The sequence below is a fragment of the Triticum aestivum genome, chromosome 3A (assembly GCF_018294505.1).
Source record: "Triticum aestivum cultivar Chinese Spring chromosome 3A, IWGSC CS RefSeq v2.1, whole genome shotgun sequence".
NCBI classification, from domain to species: domain Eukaryota; kingdom Viridiplantae; phylum Streptophyta; class Magnoliopsida; order Poales; family Poaceae; genus Triticum; species Triticum aestivum.
In genome coordinates this window covers 163,060,559-163,077,181 of record NC_057800.1, presented here as the reverse complement: position 1 = coordinate 163,077,181, position 16,623 = coordinate 163,060,559, and the positions used below count along the sequence as shown (strand labels likewise).

General features: G+C 41.2%; 1 protein-coding gene across 1 annotated transcript; it reads left to right on the top strand.

Moving 5' to 3' along the window:
• The first annotated feature begins 9,141 nt into the window (after positions 1–9,141).
• On the top strand, positions 9,142–15,236 carry LOC123060812 (glycosyltransferase-like KOBITO 1). The gene is made up of 11 exons (XM_044483655.1): positions 9,142–9,624; positions 10,891–11,040; positions 11,118–11,170; positions 11,584–11,692; positions 12,637–12,771; positions 12,848–12,892; positions 13,545–13,732; positions 13,862–14,003; positions 14,297–14,343; positions 14,440–14,527; positions 14,643–15,236. Exons 1-11 carry the CDS (start codon positions 9,235–9,237, stop codon positions 14,913–14,915), a joined length of 1,620 nt encoding a protein of 539 aa, XP_044339590.1. The 5' UTR covers positions 9,142–9,234; the 3' UTR covers positions 14,916–15,236.
• Positions 15,237–16,623: the final 1,387 nt, after the last annotated feature.

Sequence of the window (16,623 nt, the reverse complement as noted above, 5' to 3'; positions counted from 1 at the left end):
GCTATTGCTTTCTTCATGACTTATACATGTTCCTATAACTATGAGATTATGCAACTCCCGTTTGCCGGAGGAACACTTTGTGTGCTACCAAACGTCACAACGTAACTGGGTGATTATAAAGGAGCTCTACAGGTGTCTCCAAAGGTACATGTTGGGTTGGCGTATTTCGAGATTAGGATTTGTCACTCCGATTGTCGGAGAGGTATCTCTGGGCCCTCTTGGTAATGCACATCACTTAAGCCTTGCAAGAATTGCAACTAATGAGTTAGTTGCGGGATGATGTATTACAGAACGAGTAAATAGACTTGCCGGTAACGAGATTAAACTAGGTATTGGAATACCGACGATCGAATCTCGGGCAAGTAACATACCGATGACAAAGGGAACAATGTATGTTGTTATGCGGTCTGACCGATAAAGATCTTCGTAGAATATGTAGGAGCCAATATGGGCATCCAGGTCCCGCTATTGGTTATTGACCGGAGACATGTCTCGGTCATGTCTACATTGTTCTCGAACCCGTAGGGTCCGCACGCTTAAGGTTACGATGGCAGTTATATTATGAGTTTATGCATTTTGATGTACCGAAGTTTGTTCGGAGTCCCGGATGTGATCACGGACATGACGAGGAGTCTCGAAATGGTCGAGACATAAAGATTGATATATTGGAAGCCTATGTTTGGATATCGGAAGTGTTCCGGGTGAAATCGGGATTTTACCAGAGTACCGGGAGGTTACCAGAACCCCCCGGGAGCTATATGGGCCATAGTGGGCCTTAGTGGAAAAGAGAAGAGGCAGCCCAACATGGGCCGCGCGCCCCTCCCCTCCCTTGGTCCGAATAGGACAAGGAGAGGGGGCCGGCCCCTCTCTCTCTTTTCCCCCCTCCGCGAATCCTATTCCAACTAGGATTGGGGGGGGGGGGGAATCCTACTCCTAGAGGGAGTAGGACTCTCCTGGCGCGCCTCTCCTAGGCCGGCCGCACCCCCCCTTTAGTCCTTTATATACGGAGGCAGGGGCACCCCAGAGACACAGAAGTTGACCCACGTGATCTTATTCTTAGCCGTGTGCGGTGCCCCCAGCCACCATAGTCCTCGATAATATTGTAGTGGTGCTTAGGCGAAGCCCTGCGACAGTAGTACATCAAGATCGTCACCACGCCGTCGTGCTGACGGAACTCTTCCCCGACACTTTGCTGGATCGGAGTCCGGGGATCGTCATCGAGCTGAACGTGTGCTAAAACTCAGAGGTGCCATAGTTTCGGTGCTTGATCGGTCGGGCCGTGAAGACGTACGACTACATCAACCAAACGCTTCCATTGTCGATCTACCAAGGGTACATAGATCACACTATCCCCTCGTTGCTATGCATCACCATGATCTTGCGTGTGCGTAGGAATTTTTTTGAAATCACTACGAAACCCAACAGTTACCTCATCAAGTTCTACTTTCCTCCCACTCACTTCTTTCGAGAGAAACTCCTTCTCTATAAAGGATCCATTCTTAGCAACGAATATCTTGCCTTCAGATCTGTGATAGAAGGTGTACCCAACAGTCTCTTTTGGGTATCCTATGAAGACACATTTCTAGGATTTGGGTTCGAGCTTATCAGGTTGAAGCTTTTTCACATAAGCATCGCAGCCCCAAACCACAGTTCATAAGGTGTCACCTCAACGGATTTCGATGGTGCCCTATTTAACGTGAATGCAGCCGTCTCTAAAGAATAACCCCAAAACGATACTGGTAAATCAGTAAGAGACATCATAGATCGCACCATATCTAATAAAGTACGGTTACGGCGTTCGGACACACCATTACGTTGTGGTGTTCCAAGTGGCGTGAGTTGCGAAACTATTCCGCATTGTTTCAAATGAAGACCAAACTCATAACTCTAATATTCTCCTCCATGATCAGATCGTAGAAACTTAATTTTCTTGTTATGATGATTTTCCACTTCACACTGAAATTCTTTGAACTTTTCAAATGTTTCAGACTTATGTTTCATCAAGTAGATATACCCATATCTGCTCAAATCATCTGTGAAGGTCAGAAAATAACGATACCCGCCATGAGCATCAACACTCATCGGACCGCATACATCAGTATGTATAATTTCCAATAAGTTTGTTGCTCATTTCATTGTTCCGGAGAACGGAGTCTTAGTCATCTTGCCCATGAGGCATGGTTCGCAAGCATCAAGTGATTCATAATCAAGTGATTCCAAAATCCCATCAGCATGGAGTTTCTTCATGCGCTTTACACCAATATGACCTAAACAGCAGTGCCAAAAATAAGTTGCACTATCATTATTAAACTTATATCTTTTGGCCAATACTATGAATATGTGTATCACTACTATCAAAATTTAGTAAAAATAGACCACTCATCAAGGGTGCATGACCATAAAAGATATTAATCATATAAATAGAACAACCATTATTCTCTGATTTAAATGAATAATCGTCTTGCATCAAACAAGATCCAAATATAATGTTCTTGCTTAACGTTGGCATCAAATAACAATTATTCAGGTCTAAAACTAATCCCGAAGGTAGATGTAGAGGTAGCATGCCGACGGTGATCACATCGACTTTGGAACCATTTCCCACGCGCATTGTCACCTCGTCCTTAGCCAATCTTTGCTTAATCTATAGCCCCTGTTTCAAGTTGCAAATATTAGCAATAGAACCAATATCAAATACCCAGGCGCTGCTGCGAGCATTAGTAAGGTACAGATCAATAACATGTATATCAAATATACCTTTCACTTTGCCATCCTTCTTATCCGCCAAATACTTGGGGCAGTTCCGCTTCTAGTGACTAGTCCCTTTGCAGTAGAAGCACCCAGTCTCAGGCTTAGGTCCAGACTTGGGCTTTTTTACTTGAGCAGCAACTTGCTTGCTGTTCTTCTTGAAGTTCCCCTTCTTCCCTTTATCCCTTTTCTTGAAACTACTGGTCTTGTTGACCATCAACACTTGATGCTCCTTCTTGATTTCTACCTCCACAGCCTTTTGCATTGCGAATAGCTCGGGAATCGTCTTATCCATCCCTTGCATATTATAGTTCATCACGAAGCTCTTGTAGCTTGGTGGCAGTGATTGAAGAACTCTGTCAATGACACTATCAACTAGAAGATTAACTCCTAGCTGAGTCAAGTGATTGTGGTATCCAGACATTCTGAGTATATGCTCACTGACAGAACTATTCTCCTCCATTTTGCAGCTGTAGAACTTACTGGAGACTTCATATCTCTCGATCCAGGCATTTGCTTGAAATATTAACTTCAACTCCTGAAACATCTCATATGATCCATGACGTTCAAAACGTCATTGAAGTCCCGGTTCTAAGTCGTAAAGCATGGCACACTGAACTATCGAGTAGTCATCAACTTTGCTCTGCCAGGTGTTCATAACATCTGGCATTCCTCCTGCAGCGGGTTTGGCACCTAGTGGTGCTTCCAGGACGTAATTCTTCTATGCAGCAATGAGGATAATCCTCAAGTTATGGACATAGTCCGTGTAATTTCTACCATCATCTTTCAACTTAGCTTTCTCTAGGAACGCATTAAAATTCAACGGAACAACAGCATGGGCCATTTATCTACAACAACATAGACATGTAAAACACTATCAGGTACTAAGTTCAAGATAAATTAAAGTTCAATTAATCATATTACTTAAGAACTCCCACTTAGATAGACATCCCTCTAATCATCTAAGTGATCACGTGATCCATATCAACTAAACCATGTCCGATCATCACGTGAGATGGAGTAGCTTTCAATGGTGAACATCACTATGTTGATCATATCTACTATATGATTCACGCTCGACCTTTCGGTCTCAGTGTTCCGAGGCCATATCTGCATATGCTAGGCTCGTCAAGTTTAACCCAAGTATTCTGCTTGTGCAAAACTGGCTTGCACCCATTGTATGTGAACGTAGAGCTTATCACACCCGATCATCACGTGGTGTCTCGGCACGACGAACTGTAGTAACGGTGCATACTCTAGGAGAACACTTATACCTTGAAATTTAGTGAGAGATCATCTTATAATGCTACCGCCGTACTAAGCAAAATAAGATGCATAAAGGATAAACATCACATGCAATCAAATAAGTTATATGATATGGCCATCATCATCTTGTGCCTTTTGATCTCCATCTCCAAAGCACTATCATGATCACCATCGTCACCGGCTTGACACCTTGATCTCCATCGAAGCATCATTGTCGTCTCGCCAACTATTACTTCTACGACTATCGCTACCACTTAGTGATAAAGTAAAGCAATTACATGGCAATTGCATTTCATACAATAAGCGACAACCATATGGCTCCTACCAGTTGCCGATAACTGTGTTACAAAACATGATCATCTCATACAACAATTTATATAATCACGTCTTGACCATATCACATCACAACATGCCATGTAAAAACAAGTTAGACGTCCTCTACTTTGTTATTGCAAGTTTTACATGGCTGCTACGGGCTTAGCAAGAACCGTTATTACCTACGCATCAAAAACCACAACGCGGTATAGTGATTGTTTTTTGATCTTTAGAAAGAACCCTGTTCATTGAATCCGATTCAACTAAAGTTGGAGAAACAGACACCCACTAGCCACCTGTGTGCGAAGCACGTCGGTAGAACCAGTCTCGCGTAAGCGTACGCGTAATGTCGGTCTGGGCCGCTTCATCCAACAATATCGCTGAATCAAGAATCAACCAGTGACGACAAGCAATATGTATATACCCACGCCCACAACTCATTATTGTGTTCTACTCGTGCATATAACATCTACGCATAGACCTGGCTCGGATGCCACTGTTGGGGAACTTAGTATGTCAAAAAAATTCCTACGCACACACAAGGTCCATCTAGGTGATGCATAGCAACGAGAGGGGAAGAGTATGTCTACGTACCCTCGTAGACCGAAAGCGGAAGCGTTATGAAATGCGGTTGATGTAGTCGAACGTCTTCACGATCCAACCGATCAAGTACCAAACGCATGTCACCTCCACGATCTGCACACCTTCAGCTCGGTGATGTCCCTCGTACTCTTGATCCAGCTGAGGCCGAGGAAGAGTTTTGTCAGCACGGCGGCGTGATGACGGTGATGATGAAGTTACCGACGCAGGGCTTCGCCTAGGCACTACAACGACATGACTAAGGTGGAATTCTGTGGAGGGGGGCACCGCACACGGCTAAACAATCGACTTGTGTGTCTATGGGGTGCCCCCTCCCTCGTATATAAAGGAGTGGAGGAGGGGAGGGCCAACCCTCTCATGGCGCGCCCAAGGGGGGAGTCCTACTCCCAGTAGGAGTAGGTTTCCCCCCTTCCCTAGTTGGAGTAGGAGAAGAAGGAAGAGGGAGAGGGAGAGAAGGAAAGGGGGGCCGCCCCCCTCCCAATTCGGATTGGGCTTGGGGGGGGGCCTTGGCCGCCTCCTCCTCTCTCCCACTAAGGCCCAATAAGGCCCATTGATTCCCCGGGGGGTTTCGGTAACCCCTCGGTACTCCGGTAAATGCCCGAACTCATCCGGAACCATTTCGATGTCCGAACATAGCCTTCCAATATATCGATCTTTATGTTTCGACCATTTCGAGACTCCTCTTCATGTCCGTGATCACATCCGGGACTCCGAACTACCTTCGGTACATCAAAACACATAAACTCATAATACCGATCGCCATCGAACGTTAAGCGTGCGGACCCTACGGGTTCGAGAACTATGTAGACATGACCGAGACTCACTTCTGGTCAATAACCAATAGCAGAACCTGGATGCTCATATTGGTTCCTATATATTCTACGAAGATCTTTATCGGTCAAACCGCGTAACAATATACGTTGTTCCCTTTGTCATCGGTATGTTACTTGCCCGAGATTCGATCGCCTGTATCTCAATACCTAGTTCAATCTCGTTACTGGAAAGTCTCTTTTGTCGTTCTATAATGCAACATCCCATAACTAACTCATTAGTCACATTGCTTGCAAGGCTTATAGTGATGTGCATTACCGAGAGGGCCCAGAGATACCTCTCCGATACACGGAGTGACAAATCCTAATCTCGATCTATGCCAACTCAATAAACACCATCGGAGACACCTGTAGAGCATCTTTATAGTCACCCAGTTATGTTGTGACGTTTGATATCACACTAAGTGTTCCTCCGGTATTCGGGAGTTGCATAATCTCATAGTCATAGGAACATGTATAAGTTATGAAGAAAGCAATAGCAACAAACTAAACGATCATAGTGCTAAGCTAACGGATGGGTCAAGTCAATCACATCATTCTCTAATGATGTGATCCCGTTCATCAAATGATAACTCTTGCCCATGGCTAGGAAACTTAACCATCTTTGATTAACGAGCTAGTCAAGTAGAGGCATACTAGTGACACTCAGTTTGTCTATGTATTCACACATGTACTAAGTTTTAGGTTAATACAATTCTAGCATTAATAATAAACATTTATCATGATATAAGGAAATATAAATAACAACTTTATTATTGCCTTTAGGGCATATTTCCTTCACATGTTACCATCGCTCCAACACGCCTGGCTTAGGACCCCTACAATGAGATACGCCGGATATGAAACCGACAACGTCCTTCCACAGGGGTGCACGAATGCGGCGTACCAACTCCCCTTTAATGCTAGAGATATATGTGGTTTGGTATGATAAGCAAATATATGTGATTTTCTATGATAAGAAATATATGTGATTTGGTAAGATAAGAAAAATAGATGTTATTTTTGTTGTATCAGGAAAGTTGTGGTTGACAATTATTATTGGAGATAATAATAATAATAATAAATGGCATAGTGTGTGAAATTAATAATTTGTTATTGAGGAGTATCTGATTTTGTTTTGAAAGGTTATCGAGAAAAATCTTATGTCTTTCTTTTAGGAATGTGATCTCACATATATGTTGCAATCTCTGAATTCTTAATTACCTATTATTAACGTGATTGAATTGGATCAACATCTGCCAAAACAAGCACGAAATAAGATCTCACCGGTTTAATGAGATTTGGTTTTTAATGGGAGGGAGAACAATTCAGTGAGAGGGGGTGGTAGGAGGTGAGACAAAAATAAATCAGACAAAAATAAACGATGAGAAGAAGTTGCCAACTTCCCTTTTAGGAGTAGAGATTATAAATTATACTCCCTCCATTTCAAAATATAATGCGCCCGCGCTTCCCAGGTCCAACTTTGACCATAAATTTAACCAACGAGACTGACTGCGGCGGAAGCAAAAATTATATAATTGAAACTTCTTTTGAATACGAATTCACTTGTATAACTTTTTCTCCCACCGCAGTCGTTCTCGTTGGTTAAATTTATGGTCAAAGTTGAAGCATGGAAATAGAGAAAGCACTATATTTTGAAACGGAGGGAGTTTACACATACTATATGTACATATATGCTGATGTATGCGCATAACATGCATGCGCATTGGTGTGCTTGCTCACATGCAAGAAAAACTTTAGAATTCATAGGAATTTTTCCTATACGTTGGTCGTTTGATTCATAGGATTGAATCATGTAGGATTTTTTCCTAAGGATTCATTTTGTACTACATTTTACAGGAATTTTAACATCCACTCCAACCTCTTGAAAGAAATCATTTGTTTTCCCCGTGTCACAATTGATTCATAGGACTACAAAAACGCAGGAATAGAAAAAAAATAGGATTGAAATGGCATGTCCATTGGATTCCTATAGGATTTGAGTTTGTTTGATTGACTGTGTCAGAGGAAGAATAAGGGTCTCTTTGATTTAAAGGATTTCATAGGATCTTTGAAGGATTAGAATCCATAGAAATTTTTCCTACGTTGCTCGTTTGATTCATAGGATTGAATCATATAGGATTTTTTTCTAAGGATTCATTTTGTACTACATTTCACAAGAATTTTAACATCCACTTCAACCTTTTGGAAGAAATCCTTTGTCCTTCCCGTGACACAATCAATCAGCAAACTCAAATCCTATAGGAATCCAACGAACATGCCATTTCAATCCTATATTTTTTTTCTATTCCTACGTTTTTGCAATCCTATGAATCAAAGCCCTAAGGCCCTCTTTGATTCACAGGATTCTCAAAACACGGGAATAGGAAAAATAAAGGGTTGGAGTGGCATGTCCACTTGAATCCCATAGGATTATCACAGAGTGTTTGATGCCATAGGAAAAACAAAGAAAGTGAAAAAAATGGTTGGAGTGGATGCTAGATTTCCAATGAAATGTAGTACACATGATTCCATAGAAAAAAATTCTATAGGGTTCAATCCTATGAATGAAACGACCAATGTAGGAAAAATTCCTAAGAATTCTAACCCTCCAAACATCCTATGGAATTCCTTTGAATCAGAGGAGCCCTAAAGGATTTCTTCCAAGAGGTTGAAGTGAATGTTAAAATTCCTGTGAAATGTAGTACAAGATGCATCCTTAGGAAAAATTCCTACATGATTCAATCATATGAATCAAACGACCAACGTAGGAAAAAATTCTATGGATTCTAATTCTTCAAAGATCCTATAATAATCCTTTAAATCAAAGACCCTAAAGACGTAGAGTGAAGAGTGCATAGCACTTGGTCAGGGAGATGCGGTCAGCGACGCCTACTACTGTGATGACCACGGTTGTAATTGTGGTCATACACTAAGGTGCTATCAGGGTTATGGTTTTACTCTATTTATATGATATGATTCTTATAAATGGTTTAGTTGGGTATTTGAGCTCGTCGAATTGGCTAAATTAATCACATATTCATGTTTGATAACCTCGGATAATCTGTAAAAACATATCGTATAATTCTCACCTGTCGGATATTACTGATACCATATCCACTATCATACCCGCCGGATATCCGGCTGACCAAAATCCATACCTTCATCTATATCCGATGAATTAGTGCAAATAATAAGGGTGCGGATGAAATTATCCATACCTTTTTTTAGGCTATTCTTATTATCCATACCATTTAGCAGCGAGCGATCTGCTTAATGGGCCGGCCTGATAGACATAGCTCTCGTGCTCTCCACCGGCCCATGGACAATTCGTCGACTGCCCAACATCTTGCCGCACTTCACCGGCCTACTCAAGGCCCAGCCCGCAGAATGCTCAGCTCTCTCCAGTCTCCTTCCGGCAACGCTCGCTGGGGAGCAGCTCCACAACCAGAGGGGCGGACGGAGGTCTCCACCAACCTGCCACCGACTCTCCCCAATGGCGGGCTACCGCAGCGCCTCCTCCTCCTCCGCGGCCGGCGCCGGAGGGGCGGCGGTGTTCGCGATGCGCGTGCTCCTCCTCCTCACGCTGCTGCCGCTCGCGCTCGCCGCGTTCGCCTTCGCGCTCCAGTGGCGCGGCGGCATGCGCGACCCCACCGGCACCGTGTGGCCCGCCGACACGCAGCGGTTCCCCGGCATGGAGAACAGCCCACTGGGCTCCTCCTCATCCTCCACGGGAGGCCGAGGCTCCTACTTCGCCGTATCATCCGCGTCGGCCTCCTCCGCGGCCGTCGACTGCGCCGAGATCCTCGGCCGGAGCGCCTCCTCCCACGGAATCTCTCTCTACCGAGGCTGGAGCTTCGACACCGACACCGCTATAACCCCCAAGGTGCGGCATGCCCTCTGGCTCCGATCTGATCTGCGCTTAGAGATCCTCATTTTTAGAGCGGTTCGATGTGATCTCGTGCTACGAAATTGTGACTAGTGTAGATGTGATCCGAGGAGTTGTCATATTGAGCTGTGGGCAGAGAATTTGAAGTTGCACTGGTGATATGATTTGATCCCGTTGCTTTTGAGATTGTGGGGAAGAGATCATATACCGTGGCACAGTAGCACTTAGTAATATACTCATGGAAGGGTCTTGAATAGTTGGCTAATAGACTGACCTTTACTCATCTAAGGTTGTTTTGTTACTTCACAGTGAAAAGGCCCATCTTTTAGAGCAGATTTGTGGTATTTCAAGTGCCACTTGACTGTTATAGAATGTGCCGTTTCTTCCCTTCCATTAACACCGAACATTGCTGATGCGATCTAGAGGTCAGTAGTTGCATAGCCATTTCTTCAAGTGTTGAGCGGTGCAGCCTTCTATGAACTTGGATGCCAGAATTTTTAGAAAGCTTGATTTGCAATCTTGCATTTGTTCACACAGTACAATCTTTTGGTGAACTTTTCATGGCTCAGTGAGAAATTGTGTTCACTAGGTTCTGCAAGAATGATACTTGCAGAATTGTAGTGGTGACTTAGGAAGTCAAATATTAGGTGCCTGTTCAAATTGTTCATTTGGCGAAATTATGTAATAAAAAAGATTATACTTCTGGGAGCTGGCTTCTTGTTTCTTTGCGGTTGGTGTGGTGTTTAGGCACTGAGAAGGGAACATGGTGGCTCATTGGTGCACGGATTCGCTGGCAATGCTTAATGATGAGCAATTTTGGCTCAGTATAAAGAAACTTGCAGTCGCTATAATCTTATGAAGAAATGGGGCAGTACTGGTGATGGATTACTAGCACATTTCCCCACTATATGTACATTCCTGTATCATAATGAAGATGGATGGGACTTTAGGCATGTATGCCAAGTATCTTGAATAGCAAGTTTGAAGAACAGGATATATGATGCTCATATGGATTTTAGATATGTGATGAAATAGGGAAGACTTGCCAAAATCAAACCACAGGCCATAATATATTATCACCCAATTCGCCTATTTTTTGTCTTTAAAAATAGTAATCAACTTGACTAAAACTACTATTCAACTTCACATCAGATCATGTTTTAATTGTGAGAATCTAGTGCACATATCTAAGTCTTGATGAGCACCGCCCGATGCTTATGTTGAACTAATTTTATCCTTGGGTATCTATTCGTGACACTGCAGATCTGTATAACGGGAAGCACATCTGCTAGCTTACACCAAATTCTTCCATGGTTGTATTATCACAAGGTCATTGGTGTTTCACACTTTATTCTATTTGTTGAAGGAGAGGCTGCTAAACCAGCTGTTACTTCTGTTCTCGAATCTATCCGGGTAATTAATTTCTCCATGTCCTTTTGTTATGTGAACTTTGTCTGATCTTGTTCTGACTTTATGTGCCTCTGTTTTAGGGTGTAAAAATTATTTACAGAACTAAAGAACTAAAAGAACAACAGGACAGAAGGTATGGTGACATGCTCAACAGTTACACTCATTTCCGAACTTAGTTTTTGAATTAACAAAGCTAGTATGTGTAATTTGTCATAGAAAATTCCATCTACGGCTACCATAATATTCAAAAACTGTAAATACTAACTTAACAATGAAAACTGATAAGGCATGCATTGATAAATTCTGACAGTATTGCCGAAAATGATGCGTGTAGAGGTATAAGAAATGTTGGAAATTACTTGTATCACAATGCCGTTAATTGAACTTTGAATGTTCTGAAGTATTGTTGTACATGAATCGTGTACTCTTTTTTTCTTGTGCAAGGGAATTAACGAATTATATGATATATATTTTGCTAACAACTTTGCTGATGTATATTCATGATGTTTTGATTGTCTAAACCTATCTTGTTTCTATCATTTTCAGCCGCATTTGGAATGAAACTTGGCTTTCAGGTTTCTTTTACAAGCCATGCAATTATGAGCTTTTTGTTAAGCAGTCACTTAACATGGAAATGGCTATTGTTATGGCAAGGGTATGAGCTAATTCTTTTCTTGAACACGCACCTGACCGCTTATCATTTTGTATTAGAAGAAAGCGCTTCCAAATGACTTGAGTTTTACAGAGCTAAGCTTAAACAAAACAAAGCACAAGTGAAAAAAGCAACATATCTTAAACCAAGAACAAAGGCCAAAAAACTCAACTGTACAGAAAGCTACTAGGTTAGGTCTGGCAGCTGAGCATGGGGTTAGGAGCTATTTCATTTGATATGTCTGGTAGTACCCGCTTAATTATAAATTTTGACATTCATGTCCTTGTGTAAGATTTATTATAGATAATTGTCTTCATTTCATTCACAAACACTGGCTCTCTTCGTGTTATCTATTGTTAGCTACCACCTTACTATTTCAACTCTTTTGTGTGTGTGTATGTGTGTGCCAGGGACCATAATCATCATCGAATAATATTCTGGTCTCTGTTGAATTTTTAGCACTAACAACAATATCTATTTATCATCACTAGTACAACATAACATATATAGCAGATAGGAATTTAACTAACACTAGTAAATATTGTCCCCCTTTCAAAAAAAGTAAAATATTGTCTCTGGTACAGTGTGTATGTAGAGTACATATAGTACAAACAGGAACGCACATACCTGATTTACTCCTTGATAAACAATTGTATTGTGTTTTCTTTTGTGCCGAAAGTCTGTTCACTGTTGTGTAAATCTTAGCCCAAATCTCTACTTCCATTAACCAAAAATTAAAGAAACTCCGGTCGTGTTAATATGCCTTGTTAGTTTGTTAAGGGTGTAACAAGGATGTGAGTTTACATCAGTCACTTGGTTACAGACATCACAAGATTTTAAATATTTGCTATAGTTATGAGGAAATTTTACATGCTTTTGTTGGATTTTGATAAGGCCTTTTGTTTTGCCGTGAGTTTAGCGTGAGCTTCCCTGCTTGATTATCACAGGAGGCTGGAATGGATTGGATCATACATCTTGATACCGACGAGTTAATTCATCCAGCGGGTGCCAGGGAGTACTCTCTTAGGCGGCTGCTTTTGGATGTTCCTGATAATGTTGACATGGTTATCTTCCCCAACTATGTGAGTTGCAGAGCTGATCTGTTGTTGAATTTGGCAATACATTTCACATCTGACTGGTATGATTTCTTTCTCTTAGGAGAGCAGCGTTGAGCGGGATGACATTAAAGATCCTTTTACTGAGGTATGCAAAAGGCGTAATCCACGCTATAAAATACCAATCCTTATTCTGCTTCAATTTATAAAATTGGGGCAGGGGGGGCAACCCCTTTCGTTCCAAAAAAAAAACCAATCCTTATCTTTACTCTTATAAAGATCTAAGTTGGTGGTGGTCTATTCACTCGCAGAGATTATCTCTTGAGTTGCCAATAAATTAATTATTGCAATTAATTTATACTCCCTCCGTATCATAATATAAGACGCCTTTTGACACTATGATAGTGTCAAAAAACGTCTTATATTTTGATACAGAGGAAGTATAGGGGAACTTTTGGATCCCCGGTTAGGTACTTTGTAGCCTTGCTCGATGTGTTTGGAACCTTACAAATATCCCTCCCTTTTGGCGGCATGGTAGCCTGGTTGGGCTAGACAATACTCGTCTGGTGAAGAGCCAAATCTGCTCAATCGCTCCCATTGGCAAATACTCGAGTGATGCAAAAAAGTCGGTACCTGCCCACCTTAACTGCCAGGTCGATCTCTTAAGAGGTGGTTACATAATTAAGGGGCAGGGGAGAGTGTGACTTAGCTAAAATGTGCTAGTTTACCCATCTAGGCTATAGCCTGTGCAGCTAAAAATCCAAACACACTCTTATAGTACCATGTTTGTGTACCTGCAGGTTTCCATGTTTAAGAAGAACTACGATCATCTTCCGAAGGATACATACTTTGGCCTATACAAAGAGGCCACGCGGGGTAATCCAAACTACTTCCTCACTTATGGTAATGGGAAATCAGCGGCAAGGGTCCAGGAGCATATGCGTCCGAATGGTGCTCATAGATGGCATAATTACATGAAATCCCCGAAGTATGATGCCAGATATCTGATTTTGTGGAGTTTTTCTTTTCTTCTAGTGTTCAGCTCACAAGTTCAAGTCAATTCTGGGGAAATGTTTCTACTAAATTATTTAGCCATCTGTTATCTGTTTTCCTGTAGTGAAATTAAGTTGGAGGAGGCTGCTATTCTGCATTACACTTACACAAAGTTCTCGGACTTAACTTCAAGAAGGGATAGGTGTGGCTGTAAGCCAACAAAGGAGGATGTGAAACGATGTTTTATCTTGGAGTTTGACAGATTGGTGAGTTATGTTTGTTTCTTTCCTTTGCTGCACCTCTGCAGCATTTGGTCACCTGATCAAACCACATGCATTTTTGTTTATTGGAGTGGTGCATGGGTGTCAGTTAAAAGTACAACAGCAATGCACTATCTAGAATAGTATGACACAGAACAAAACAAGCTCTTAAGAATGAGAAGATAACCTTTTCTGAATTTTAGTTTTTTGCTGCTAATGCAGCTTCAGTATGAAATTTTGTTTGGATGAATAACAAAAGTGACAAACCTAATTTGTTTGCCTTTCCTCTGACATGTCAGGCCTTCATAATTGCATCAACAGCTACCGAGCAAGAGATGAGGAACTGGTAACTCCCTTATTATCCATCTGCACAAATGCAGTTCTTCCCTTCCTACCCCTGTCCTGAAGTAGGCCTTATATTTATTTGGATACTTATGTCCAGGTACCGGGAACATGTTGTATGGACTGACAAAGATACAAATTTGAAGCTTTTGAGGAAGGGCGTTTTAACACGCATATATGCACCAATGGTAAACCTTGATCTCAAAATAGAATAAATAGCAGTTTAATTTCAGTAATGAAGGAATTGACTCATAAACGTGACAAGTTACTTGAATGCTGCTAAGCTATGCCTCATCTTTCCAGGCTATTATTCGTGGTCTCAAGGAATCTGGCATCTTCATCGATGCAGTAACTTCTGCAAAAGCACACCCTAAAGCAAACATTGGTCTTGAAAACAATGAGTCTATCCACACCAAAGTAACAGCCTCGCAGACCACAACCTTGAAAGAAGGCGGTAATGACAATTCTCAAGCAACTGCAAGAAAGATTCTGGAAATGATTGATGTCCAGGAAGAAGCGATGCCGCCAATGTCACCCCCTGGTTTCCTTGAGCTCATGGAAAGCGCATTGTCATGAAATTATGGGAAATGCTGGAGGCTTGCTTGATTCTTGTGGCTGCCAAGAGGTTCCTAACCATGCAGTGTTGACTGTACGTTTGAGCACATACATCTCGTCTTGGGTGCAGGACTATAGATTGTCACCACGTATATGTACAGATAGGGCTGGGGTTGTTGGGCGTTGCGTTGTCTTGTTAACCGCCGATGTCTTATGATGTATCCTGCTGTCAATTTTGAACCTTAGATTGAGGTAAACCTTGTCCCAGTGAGAGGAATGTGATATTTGACCATATTTTATTGGTCGTTGATCCAAATGAAATACTGATGAAACTTTTCTCAAGTTATGATATTCTTAAATCATGGCTGAACAATGGGAGAAGTTCATATTACAACCCTGAACTTTGTCATTAAAGTCTTAAGACACAATTCTGAACTTCAAAATTGTCAACTTCACAACCTTGAAGTTCCAAAACGTGACAAAAGTCGACTGGTTTAGTTTTGACTGGTTTTGACCATTGACTACCTAGTCAGCATCGTTGATACCCATCCACTTAATTGAAGTTTCTAGAAAATTTTCAAAACTACAATGTGATTCAATGTAGGAAAGTTTCAAAACGTTTTGCCAAACAGATAAACAATTAGAAGGAAAATACACATTCAAGTCCATTTTAGGTGAAAATTTGGCCATGTAATGTTCTTTTTCTTCAAAAAGGCATGGGATTTTTTTTCTCAAAATGAACACTACCCTCGTATTCAACATGAGAAAGTTTTTTCAAATAGCTAAAAAGTATAATGAAAATACACATTTAAGACCATTTTTGGTCAAAATTGGCCAAAACAAAATCAGAAAAACAAATGGAAAGAAAAATCTCAAAAATGAGCACTACCCTTGTATTCAAACTGGGAAAGTTCCAAAATGTTTTGCCAAATAGATAAAAAAAAAATTAGAAGGAAAATACACATTCGGGGTTTAGTCGGAGGGTGACTTGCGGGGTGACTAGGATGCTGACTAGGCGGTCAATGGTCAAAACTAGTCAAAATTGTGTTGAAACCAGTGCAGGGTTGGTTTTTGTCTGGTTTTGAAAGTTTGATGTTGTAAAGTAGACTGTTTTGAAGTTCGGGGTTGTATCTTAGACTTTGGTGACAATGACTTCTCTCTTGAACAATTCCTTTTCTGAAGAAACTTTTCCGAACAATGTGGCATTGGCGTATGACAAACTTGGGAGTACAAGACCGAGCCCAGTTTTTACCACAAAAAAGAGATTTATTGTCATAGCTTTATTATTATTATTATTATTATTATTATTATTATTATTATTATTATTATTATTATTATTATTATTATTCGCAAATCTATTGTTACAACTCAATCTTCAGGTTTATTTATGGCAGGCCATATATTTTCCGGCACCTTACTTTCTCTTCATTATTTCATCTCAGTGACATTTGGACGCACTCCTCTTTCTCTCCTTTTGCGACAAACATGATCTATACTTTTAGTTAATACTTCCTTCGTTCCAGAATATAAGGTGTATCCGTTTTCGCGCAAGGTAAACTTATATATGTTTGAGCAAGACTATAGAATAAAATGACATCTACAATACTAGATAAATAAAATTTGAATATACTTTCCGCGTTAGATCTAATCATACAAATTTGGTATTCTAGACACTGACACTTTTTTCTAATTTTTTTGGTCAAACACGCATGTGGTTGACATTTGGGAA

Coding starts and splice junctions, on each gene's coding strand:
- LOC123060812 (XM_044483655.1), top strand. CDS start 9,235: ATGGCGGGCTACCGCAGCGCCTCCTCCTCCTCCGCGGCCGGCGCCGGA. Junction 12,772..12,847: donor TGGTTATCTTCCCCAACTAT/GTGAGTTGCAGA, acceptor TCTTTCTCTTAG/GAGAGCAGCGTTGAGCGGGA. Junction 14,004..14,296: donor TCTTGGAGTTTGACAGATTG/GTGAGTTATGTT, acceptor CTGACATGTCAG/GCCTTCATAATTGCATCAAC.